General features: G+C 45.3%; 1 protein-coding gene across 7 annotated transcripts in view; it reads right to left on the minus strand.

Annotated features, from left to right (window-relative positions):
- Positions 1-6,687: 6,687 nt before the first annotated feature.
- The window catches only part of LOC308387381 (platelet-derived growth factor receptor beta-like), a 49,104-nt gene continuing 43,495 nt past the window's right edge, over positions 6,688-12,296 (minus strand). For all 7 annotated transcript variants that reach the window (XM_080867387.1, XM_080867386.1, XM_080867382.1 and 4 more), the window contains 7 exons: positions 10,410-10,532; positions 10,210-10,321; positions 9,525-9,624; positions 9,337-9,442; positions 9,156-9,261; positions 7,153-7,285; positions 6,688-7,063 (listed from right to left, as the gene is read on the minus strand). In XM_080867387.1, the coding sequence (XP_080723513.1) occupies positions 6,961-7,063; positions 7,153-7,285; positions 9,156-9,261; positions 9,337-9,442; positions 9,525-9,624; positions 10,210-10,321; positions 10,410-10,532 (783 nt within the window). In that variant the 3' untranslated portion in view covers positions 6,688-6,960. The remainder of the gene's footprint in view (positions 7,064-7,152; positions 7,286-9,155; positions 9,262-9,336; positions 9,443-9,524; positions 9,625-10,209; positions 10,322-10,409; positions 10,533-12,296) is intronic.

The raw sequence follows: 12,296 nt of genomic DNA on the forward strand, positions 1-12,296 counted from the left end.
CGAGCGCTCAGCTGCCCCTCCCCTCCTCCTTGCATCCAATCACAGGAGGGGCTCAGTCCTCTGAATTTGATCCACAGGTAACTTCAGCTGGTTTCTGTACTATCAAATTGGTTCACTTCTTACCTGGACCATCACCATGGTAACTGATGCTGCAGACCTGACTTGGGGCCTGTTCTTCGTACCTCGCTAAGTAGGTTAGCTGGATTAGATTGTTGACGATTTCGCGTGATCCTGGATCAGTCGGTTCCCCGAAGCTCATCCGGGACTTGCTGCCATAGCAACAGAGCCGTAAGCGTAAACCTGCTCGGGAGCAGGCTTACTTTATGTAAACAGGATTAGATCGCGGCCACGCAGGTATGTCCGCTTCATTTATACGAAAGCAACAGCGATATTCCACCACTGTTTCACCATAAATAAATAACATCAATGTAACTAAAGATAATGCAGCACTTGATCCTTTTATTGATTTCACACAGATACATACAGGTCACTTCCTAAAAAAGGGAAATGTACTATTAACATTCTATTACATGTATGTGATTATTACAGATGTAAGTCATATTTCACAGTAGTAATTGCAAATTACTTTGTGTAATCAAGATGAGAGACCACGGCTATAAAAGCGAAGGTGGATTTGGGAAGCCCGTCGCAGCCATGTCCTGTCCGTATACGCGAGCCACCCATTGCGGAAGGTGCAAGATTGATAAGGAGAGTCCTCAGAACTCAGCGTATATTGCGGGACAGACAGGATCCTTTAGCTCAGCGCGACAGTGTGCTCATTGAGAGATATCGATATTCCCGTGAGGGTATTATTTACTTAACCAACTTGTTGACGAGGGGGTGCAGGACCACCACCTGTCTTTTTTTTGCTCTGCCCTTTTCTTGGTTGCTGTTATGAACAAACAAACAGATTATTTCAGGGTCTCTTTTCAAGAGACGAAAAGCAATATAAGTGATAAATATTACCATTCTGTAGAATATTCTTATATTTCACTTTTACCTGTTCCCATGTTCTAGTGGGTCCTGTTGTGGCTCTAATGTGTAAGGGGATATAATATAACATAATATAATATAATGTAATATAATATAGTGTAATATAATAAATCTACCCTACCGCCTACTGGTGTTGGCCAGAGGGGCCGATGGCACGATATGGCAGCCTGGCTGCCAGTGAGCAGCTTCCGGTTCCTTGGGGTACATCTGGCTGAGGATCTTACGTGGTCAGTACACACAAACAAAACAGTGAAGAAGGCACAGCAGCGCCTCTTCTTTCTCAGGAGACTGAAAAGATTCGGCATGAGCCCCCGCATCCTCAGGACCTTCTATCACTGTGCCATTGAGAGCATCCTCACTGGATGCATCACCACCTGGTATGGCAACAGCACCGCCTACAACTGCAAAGCTCTCCAGCGAGTAGTGCGGTGCTCTGAACGGATAATTGGAGGTGAGCTTCCCTCCCTCCAAGACATCTACAGGAAGCGGTGCCTGAGGAAAGCGGGGAGGATCATCAAGGACTCCAGTCACCCCAGCCATAAACTGTTCAGACTGCTTCCATCAGGAAGGAGGTTCTGCAGCATCCGGTCCCGTACCAGCAGACTGAGAGACAGCTTCTTCCACCAGGCCATCAGACTGCTGAACACGTCATAGACACCTCAGCTTCACTACTGGAACTTCAACATTATGCACTCCACACTGTATATAAATGCCACTTGTTTTGCACATATTCAACTCTGTATATTTTTATATATTTTATTTATTGTTTACTCTATTTAATTTGTAAAATATGTGTACACACACACACACACACACACACACACACACACACACACACACACACACACACACACACACACGTAGAAAAATATTTAGTATACACATCCAGAAATGCATATACTATTATATATTGTACATATATTTATTAGTTTCAGATGTAGCCATTCTTGTATTTTGCACAACTCTGTTGCTTGTGAAGCTCGCACACAAGAATTTCACTCACATGTGCTGTACCAATGTACCTGCACATGTGATGTGACAATAAAAGTGATTTGATTTGATTTGATTTTGGCTTCTGTCAGTCTGCCCCAGGGCAGCTGTGGCTACAACTGTAGCTGCCTCCACCAGTGTGTGAATGTGAGAGTGACTGAATAGTGGTATTGTAAAGCGCTTTGGGTGCCTTGAAAAGCGCTATATCAATCCACTCCATTATTATTGTTATTATTAAATCACTTACGAGTTTAATTTGTCAGCAACTTTCTGCCAGCCCTCTCTCCTTGCTTTCGCAGCCTTTGCAGTGTTCCCTTGCGTTCTGATTAAACTCTGAAACTCCTGAAATCCCTCAATCAAGAGTTCTTGCTCTGCTGCCGAAAAATACCGAGCGCTCTCCTTCGACATTTTCGCCGACCAATCAGAGGGTTGCCGATCAATGTTTCTACTATTGATGCGTAGCCCCTTTTACGACACCCAGTGATCTCACATTACTTCATCCAGCTGCACTAATCGTCAACAGCAGGTGTGTTCGGAGAACCGGATTAGCGAGCTCACAGTTAGCGCGATGATTTGGTCTTGGGTGTGTCATTTGATCTTGGATGTAGTAAGCGACGCACGAAGAACGGGCCCCAGGTGTGGAGTAGGTAATGTTTGCAGTATAAATTACTATGGTGATGCACCTTTGAGTACAGATACAAGGGTCAAGTTCTGCCTCTGGGCTACAAACAGAGCTTTCCACCTGGTTCCTGATCCAGGACGCAAGTTCAGAATAAACTCTGACTTTGTTCATCCGGAGATTAGATGAAGTTGTTTAACAGACTCTGCCAGGTGATCCCTCTGACTCCTCCCCTCCTGCTCCACCTGAAGCAGCTGACTGAGTTCATAAAACAATAAAGTTTCAGGTAGACATCAGTTTTCTCTATCACAGCTTAAATAACCAATCAGACGTGAGGACTGACAATAAACCGAGCGGGTGGAGGGAGTGTGACCCCTCAGGTAACAGCGAGACTCGGCATCCTCACCCAGTGTGGGACAAATGGTTTGGGCTGCAAAAACGAGCGGCCTGGAAATGAAACACAAAAGCTTCTGAAACAAGCCGAGCAGACAGACCCCACCCACAGAAGAACCGTCCACAGAAAAAACAGCCACAGCAAAAACTGTCCACAGCAGGACCCGACCTGAGTCACAGTGAGCTGATTCATGGGTTCATGCTCGGCGCCCAGTGTGAATGGTGGCGTTCACTCAGACTGATGATCTGCAATCTCCTGAGGTTATGTGTAATAAGTTTCTTAATTTCTTTGTGGATAAGGTTGCCAGTTTGAGATCCTCCACTTTATCTTCTGTTGGCCTGGCTGTGCATGTTCCCCGTTTAAATTAATTGTTCTACCTGAACTAGAGAAGCTTGTGTTAACTGCTAACCCGTGTGGTTCTCCGAATGATGTCGCTCATCCCCGTTTTCTAAAAAAAGTGTTTCCTGCTGTTGGACCACGTATTCTGAACCTAATTAATACCAGCCTCTTGTCAGGTCAAGTACCAAGCGAGTTTAAGCTTGCAGTTATTCATCCCTTACTTAAAAAGCCAGGCTCAGATATTTCAGTTCAGTCAAACTTTAGACCCATCTCTAAATTTCTTTTTCTGAGTAAGATCTTGGAAAAGGTTGTTCACACTCAGCTGATGGATTATCTAAACAACTCTCAAATGTTTGAAGTTTTTCGGTCCGGCTTTAAGCCGTTTCATAGCACAGAGACAGCTGACTGCTGCATCTGACACAGTGGATCACGACCTGCTGATCTCTCGATTACAGCTTTGTGTGGGCATTTCTGGCTTGGCACTCCTGTGGATAAAATCATATCTCTCCAACAGGAGCTTCTGTGTTAAGTTGGGCTCGTCATCGTCCTCTGTGGCCCCTCTGCCGTGGGGTGTACCACAGGGATCTATTCTTGGGCCATTACTGTTTAGATTGTATCTCCTGCCACTGGGTGCGATCTTTCGTAAACACAAAGTGTTATTTAATAACAATAATAATGCTAATAATAAATTTTATTTATGAGCGCCTTTCAAGTCACCCAAGGACACTTTAAAATAGGATAAAACGGGTTAGGGTTAGGCGCGCCAGCCAGGCGCGCCAGCCAGGCGCGCAAGCGTTCACTCAAGCCGGAAGTCTTCAATTTCATTTATATGCTGATGATTGCCAGCTTCATTTTCCTTTCAGTCATTCTGATAGCTCTCCAATTAGACTCCTGCTTGATTTCCTTAGTGATGTTAAGTCATGGATGGCTCAAAACTTCTTAAATTTTAATGAACGTAAAACGGAAGCAATTCTGTTTGGCCCGAATCGTTCCTCTGATATCCCTGATGTTGAACTTGCTGCTCTGACCCTTCACCTGAAGAGCTCGATTACCAATCTTGGGTTAAAAATCGACTCTGCACTTACCTTTGATGGTCACGTGAATGGGGTGGTGAAATCATCATTCTATCACCTCAGGCGTCTGTCGAAGGTTAAACCTTTTCTTTCAAGGCATGATTTGTAGACTGTTATCCACGCTTTTATAACCTCACGCTTGGATTATTGCAGCTCCATTTTAATAGGGGTTGGGCTGGCCACTCTGACACGCCTGCAACTAGTCCAGAATGCTGCGGCACGGTTTTTATCTGGTAAAAGGAAATTTGAGCACATTACTCCGGTTCTGGCCTACCTGCACTGGCTTCCAATTGAATTTAGGATTCATTTTAAAGTTCTTTTATTGGTTTTTAAATCTTTAAATGGTCTGGCACCTGCATATTTAGAAAGAAAGAAAGAAAGAAAGAAAGAAAGAAAGAAAGAAAGAAAGAAAGAAAGAAAGAAAGATTTGTCTGATTTGCTGAAGCCCTATGTCCCCACTCGTTCGCTCCGGTCAGCTGTGGCTCTCAGTCCCCAAATCACGGCTGAAACTGAGAGGAGACCGAGCGTTCTCTATCGTGGCTCCTAAGCATTGGAATAATCTTCCTCTTCACATTAGGCGATCGACATCAGTGATGGTTTTTAAATCCAGATTGAAACCGCATTTTTATTCACTGGCTTTTGACTCAGTGTTTGACTGACTTTACTTATATTTTATTGTTTTCGCTATGTTTATTATTTTATCGTATTTATTAATTCTTATGGTATCTATTATGTTTCTATTGTTCAGCACTTTGGTCAGCCTTGTATGTTTTTAAAGTGCTATATAAATAAACGATGATGATGATGATGTTTGGAGACGATGAGGTCGACGTCTAGCTGAACACACACCTCTGTGGTTAACATGATTTCTTACCTGCCTCAGTACACCCGTGTGCTCCTCCCTGCTCGTTGGTCAGTGGTGGTTCGCTCCTTCAGCAGATTAATGATGGCGCCCACGTCACTGAGAGGTCGCATGCTGCAATTCCTGCTTGAACCAAAGAGTGGTGTGAGGTGGTTGGAGTAAAGGTCCAACAGGTGGACCAAACCATCTGCTTTGGGGTTATTGTTTCCATGGGTTCCCCTCTCTGTGTGTATGGTGGTGTGGTTGACTCGGGCTCTGTGGTGAGGTCAGGCGGTCAGGCGGTCAGCTGACCTCTATCTGATATTAATGTGGTTTTTGGCATGTTTGGGGGACCAGCACCCTGCTGGGAGCGGCACACCTGTACCTGTCAGCTGGTTTCCATGACCACAGGTGGACTCATTGTAGGGCCTGAGGTCTAGTTTCATTAAGGCAGAGTCTGTGTTACTGTCTGTGAAATAATGTCATTATTCTGGGACTTCCTGTGGTCAGCCTCAAACCTGCGGTTGCTAAAATGAGCAAAAACCCTGGAAGCTGCTCGGGGATCCATGGTGTGACGACAATCAAGATCTTAGTAGGTTTTCTTGGGTTTAATGAGCTTTCTCACAGTTCAGGGAGTAAACAGCGGTAACGTGGAGGTCCTTTAACCCCTTGCCTGCTGCCTTCTAACACAATATTTTAACTTTGCGGGATAAATGAGGAAGAAGCTGAGTCACAGCGATTCTTCTTTTCACAGGAAACATTTTCAGACATTCAGCACATTTCTGCCCTCCAGCTCTCCAACAGGAAGCAGAAGAAATGCAGCTGGCACAGAGGACGTGGCTTCCAGGGCTCTGAGGTCCCTTTATACTGAGCTCTCACCTGCAGGGGGAACCTCCTCCTCCACCTGCTGCAGGTTTCTTGTCCTCACGTGCTGACACTAAGAGTTTTTTTCTCTTTGTCACCTTCCCTCTGCATGTATTATTGTAGGGTCTACCTTATAAGAGATGACTGTTGTGATTTGGCTCTGTATAAATAAAATTGAATTGAATCTGGTTTAAACTTAAAAACTCAAATATTCTTCTCCACCACCAGCACCTAACCAAAAATAAGAAATCCTGAAAACTGCAGTGCCTCTGGTGTCCAGCAGAGGCAGCAGTGAGTCATAGACTCCAATGTTAAAATAAACATGCTCACAGCCTGATACACAAACTGGTCTATATAGATACCAAAGCAGCTTCATGTTCAGAAATTGTATTGAACTTGGCATTATTAGGGGTGTGGCCTCTGTGACTGATGTGGATGGTGAAACAGGTGGCTGTAGCTGCTAGCTTCACCTGAACCTCCACCTGAACATTGGAGGTGAGCTGACTGTTGTTGACCCTGATATGTGTGTGTGTTGTGTTTCTCATGAGGAAGCATCAGAACAGTCTGATCCACGAGTACATTTTAATGGGAGCTTCAGTCCTGACACGGGCCAGCAGTTTGGATATACAGATAGAAAAGTCAGAGTACATGAGGATACTAAAGTTTATAAATGTGAATCAGGACCTGCTGCACACTCAGCACACTCTGACTCTGTGACCTAAACAAGCTTTGCAGGTAAAAAGGTTACACAACCTCCTACAGTCCATACTCAGGGCACAGGAGCCCCCTCTGCAGAGATGCATGGGTTATTTAAACCCTGCCCCAGACTTTCAGGCAGGTGAAACCTTCACAGACGACTCTCCTCCTCAGGCCCCACAGCTTCCTGTCTGTTCTCTGATGATGTCACTTCGGGAGAGTATGAGATGGCGGGAGAGTCTGACATCGAAGGGCTGCAGAGAAAACACAGCATCATCTCAATCATCCTCAAAGGCATCGTAGCCTGCAGGATCGTACCTGACAGCATCACATGGTTTCGTACCTGACTGCGTCCAGCGCAGCGCCACCGCTGCTTTCAATTGTGACTTCGGTAACGGGCAGAATGTAAGCGACATGCGAGGAACCTGCCTCTACTGGCTCCGCCTCTGGCCTGTTTACCTGAGAGGTGGCACTTGCTGTGAAGAAAGGGGGCGGGATTTGTTTTAAACTTCTTTAACTTTCAAAAGTGACCTGTCTGTGTCTGAGGGTGTCTGTATGTGTGTCTGTCTGTGGGTGTGTGTGTGTCTGTATGTGTGTCTGTCTGTGTCTGTGGGTGTCTGTATGTGTGTCTGTCTGTGGGTGTGTGTGTGTCTGTATGTGTGTCTGTCTGTGTCTGTGGGTGTCTGTATGTGTGTCTGTCTGTGGGTGTGTGTGTGTCTGTATGTGTCTGTCTGTGTGTGTATGTGTGTCTGTGTGTGTGTGTGTGTCTGTATGTGTGTCTGTCTGTGGGTGTGTGTGTGTCTGTATGTGTCTGTCTGTGTGTGTCTGTATGTGTCTGTCTGTGCGTGTGTGTGTGTCTGTATGTGTCTGTCTGTGTGTGTCTGTATGTGTCTGTCTGTGCGTGTGTGTGTGTGTGTGTCTGTATGTGTGTCTGTCTGTGGGTGTGTGTGTGTCTGTATGTGTCTGTCTGTGTGTGTCTGTATGTGTCTGTCTGTGCGTGTGTGTGTGTCTGTATGTGTCTGTCTGTGTGTGTCTGTATGTGTCTGTCTGTGCGTGTGTGTGTGTGTGTGTCTGTATGTGTGTCTGTCTGTGCGTGTGTGTCTGTCTGTATGTGTGTCTGTGTGTGTGTGTGTGTGTGTGTGTGTGTGTGTGTGTCTGTCTGTGTGTGTGTGTGTGTGTGTATGTGTCTGTGTGTGTGTCTGTATGTGTGTCTGTCTGTGTGTGGGTGTGTGTGTGTGTGTATGTCGGGGCGACCGTGGCTCAGGGGGTTGGGAATTGCATCTGTAACCAGAAGGTCGCCGGTTCGATCCCTGGGCTCTCTGTCCTAGTCGTTGTGTCCTTGGGCAAGACACTTTACCCTACTTGCCTACTGGTGTTGGCCAGAGGGGCCGATGGCGCGATATGGCTGTCAGTCTGCCCCAGGGCAGCTGTGGCTACAAACGGTAGCTTGCTTCCACCAGCGTATGAATGTAAGAGTGAATGAATAGTGGTATTGTAAAGCGCTTTGGGTGCCTTGAAAAGCGCTATATAAATCCAATCCATTATTATTATTATTATTATTATTATTATGTGTGTCTGTCTGTCTGTGGGTGTATGTGTGTCTGTATGTGTGTGTGTGTGTGTCTGTATGTGTGTCTGTCTGTGGGTGTGTGTGTGTCTGTCTGTGTGTGTGTGTGTGTCTGTCTGTGGGTGTGTGTGTGTCTGTATGTGTGTCTGTGTCTGTGTGTATGTGTGTCTGTCTGTGTGTGTGTGTGTGTCTGTATGTGTGATTTTGTTTTTGTATGTGTGTCTGTGTGTGGGTGTGTGTGTCTGTGTCTGTGTGTGTGTGTGTCTGTATGTGTGTCTGTCTATGTGTGTGTGTGTCTGTATGTGTGATTTTGTTTTTGTATGTGTGTCTGTGTGTGGGGGTGTGTGGGTGTCTGTCTGTGTGTGTGTGTGTGTGTGTGTGTGTGTCTGTCTGTGTCTGTGTGTGTCTGTATGTGTGTCTGTCTATGTGTGTGTGTGTGTCTGTATGTGTGTGTGTGTGTGTGTGTATGTGTGTGTCTGTATGTGTGATTTTGTTTTTGTATGTGTGTCTGTGTGTGTGTGTGTGTGTGTGTGTGTGTGTGTCTGTGGGTGTGTGTAAATCTGTGTGTCCGTGTGTGTCTGTCGGTGTGTGGGTCTGTGTGTAATTCAGTGTGTGTGTGTCTGTGTATGTATTACTGTGTGTGTGCGTGTGTGTCTCTGTGTGATTTTGTTTTTGTATGTGCGAGTGAGTGTTACCGCGTGTGCTACCGTGTGTGTTACTGTGCGAGAGTGTGTTAGCGTGTGTTACTGTGTTTGTGTCTGTGTTACTGTGTGTGTTACCGTGCGTGTCCTCCTGCTCCTCTGCACCTCTGGATAAACTCTGCTTGTATCGGTGCACAGCTGGATTTCCTCCCTTCAGGAAGTCTTCGGCAATCTGCAGGTAACGCTGACACACAACAACATGATCAGCGTCTCCTGGGTCAGGTGGTGTGTGATGCTTACCTGAGGCAGGTGTTGGTACCTGTTTATAGTCGTCAGTCAGCATGTTGCCCATTGCGATGAGCAGTAAAGAGAATGAAGGTCTGGACTGAGGTTTCTCTTCCCAGCAGCATTTCATCACGTCGTACCTGCAGACCGAAAAGTGCAGAGGGTCATGCTGAGCGTTGTCACAGGAAGCTGATGTGTGCGCCTGCATGCGTTGTGTCATACATGTCCTCAGGAGCGTGGTCGGGTCGACTCATCCTGTATCCTCTCTTCAGAGCAGAGTAGAATTCCTGGGTCATGGGGAGGTCGGGGTACGGGCTGCAGCCTGGGACCAAAACACAGAAACCCTGTGGTGAGGGGGCGGAGACGAGGCTGACAGTAGTGAGCAGACACACCTGTCACAGTCGACCAGAGGGAAGTGTGAGGCTGAAGGAGATCTCACAGCGACGTCTGGACCTTTGTTCTTGTTTTTGATTGAAATGTACAATAAATTCCCTTTTTTCTCTTTGATTAAAGTTAAGTCTGTTCTTCTGGGCTGTGAGGTTGCTGGTAATGGTTTGTTCCAGCTGCTGGATCTGTTTCCTGGTTTTGAACTGGTTTCCAGTTAATGACCAATTTACAACTTCAAATTAAAACTGTGTGTATAACTTTAAAGGGTAAAGGTCAGCAAGAAGAATCAATAAACTTCAACCAGTCCACCCCCTGTTAATGGTAAATGGGTAAATGGCCTGTATTTATATAGCGCTTTTCTAGTCCCTAAGGACCCCAAAGCGCTTTACACAACCAGTCATCCACCCATTCACACACACATTCACACACTGGTGATGGCAGCTACATTGTAGCCACAGCCACCCTGGGGCGCACTGACAGAGGCGAGGCTGCCGGACACTGGTGTGACAGACTGGGTTACCCAGAGAGAATATCTCCCACAGCAGAACTCCATAGGACCAAACATCGCTCTGCGAGCTGTAAATGTTCTGGAAGATGCTCTCTGGAGACATCCACTTCAGCGGCAGGAAGCTCTGAAACACACAGGTGGGTGCACAGGTGAACACCTGACCTGATGATGTCAGGAGCCCTCAGTATAGTTGACTGAACTGGTTAACTAACGTTTCCCCTGGCGATGTAATCCTGGTCCTTCAGCAGGTCTCTGGCCAAACCAAAGTCACAGACCTTCACCAGCTTCCCCTCGCACACTAGAATGTTCCTCGCCGCCAGATCTCTGTGCACACACTGAGGGACACACAACACGAATACAGATAAATAGGTAAACAAGGTAACATGTGAGTACATCAACTGGTCAACAAAACCCTCGTATCTCAGTATCACTTCCTGTTCCTGTTACATCGCACAGTGGTGTCTTGATGCACGCTCATGCTCCAAGTAAGGAAATCCCTAAAGTTGACTGTGTTCATCTGGACATTTTCAGTGGGAGAAATGTTTCATCAGCATCAGGTGACTTATTCAGTCTCAGCTGACTGCAGGTTTCAACCATATAAACAGGACATTTTAACAGTGACTGAAACTTGCACCACTGAAAGAATTGTCAAGGATGTTTGATATAAAGGAAGGTTGGAGATTGGCCTATAATTAGCTAAGACTGCTGGGCCTAGAGATGCTTTTTGAGTAAAGGTTTAACTACAGCCAGCTTGAAGGCCTGTGGTGCATAGCTGATTATTAGAGATAGGTTGATCATATTTAAGACTGAAGCATTAATTAATGGCAGGACTTCTTTGAGCAGACTTGTACAGGCCTCTGGAGTGCAACCAATTTGGTCCAAATGCGACCAAATTTTTCAATGGTGCGACTAAAAAAAAATCCTAGGTTGCACCAGTGCGACCAACTTTTCGAGTAAAAAAATAAAATAAAAAAATTCCCTGCAACACATTATGCCCCTATCATGGTCTAAACCAATCAGAGATAGTCAGGGGCGGGACCTCTCTGAATAGCTTGAATAAAGCGATATCGATTCATTAAATCCTGAATCGACTTTTAAATATTACTGTATTTTGCCAGAATTTCAGGTTAAAGCTCTCAGAACTATTTCAACAACCACCAAACAGCAAATGAGAGCAGGTACACGGATTCTGCACAAAGAAGTAAACACAGAGCAGACCTGACGCATCAGAATCAGCTTTGTCTTTCTCGGCTTTCTCACCCGACGGCCATTGAGTTTACGTGTTTTTGCGCTGATTCTGAGCTGCAGGTTTTGTCTGTCTCCAACCAAAATTCACTGACTAGCAGCAAAAGAAGATCCAAACTATGATTCACATTTGATAAATGTCGTCATTTATTAACTCTTACTTTTGCTGTTTTGCTTCCACCACGATAAAATCACACTTCATGCACAGTTCTCTCTCTCTCTGTGTACTTCAAGAACAGTTTCCCATCTCAAATCTCTGTTTTCTGCATTATTCATTCGCTTATTACCCACCAGTCTACCGTTGCTTACAGCGCTGCCGGCCGCTAAAAACCAGGAAAATCTCCTTCATGTTTTTCTGTGTTTTATTCTCAGTTTCTTTGACACAAAGACATCTGCTGTGATGCTCACACCTCTGATGAAGTCTCACAATTGTCAGTACTGATAAAGGATCAGAATTATAATATTTCTGAATGTCTGAGACAAAATTGAATAGAATCAGGACTTTGTGAATCGGAATCGAATGGATTGTAGAAATCAGTGATGGTACCCAGCCCCAGTGAGCAGCCTTGGCCTGACAGAAGTGGATGTAGCTATGGGTAATGAGAAAAAATGAAAAGAACGATTGATAACTTTTTTGTTAAGTTAAGGCCTGATCCATCTGAAATTCATAGCCAGCTCTGACATTGTCTACAATATCACCAAAGAGAGCCAAAGCACTTTAAGCACAAGCACTTTTTCAGTAACTTATCTTGTAGAACTGTGCTCCAAATAAAGAACTTTGTATTGACAAGACTGTTAGTTAATTATTTACAAATCAATATTGTCTGTATGGACAGCAATTTCCCCCCCGAAAA

The sequence above is a fragment of the Rhamphochromis sp. 'chilingali' genome, assembly GCF_963969265.1.
Source record: "Rhamphochromis sp. 'chilingali' genome assembly, chromosome: 19".
NCBI lineage: Eukaryota > Metazoa > Chordata > Actinopteri > Cichliformes > Cichlidae > Rhamphochromis > Rhamphochromis sp. 'chilingali'.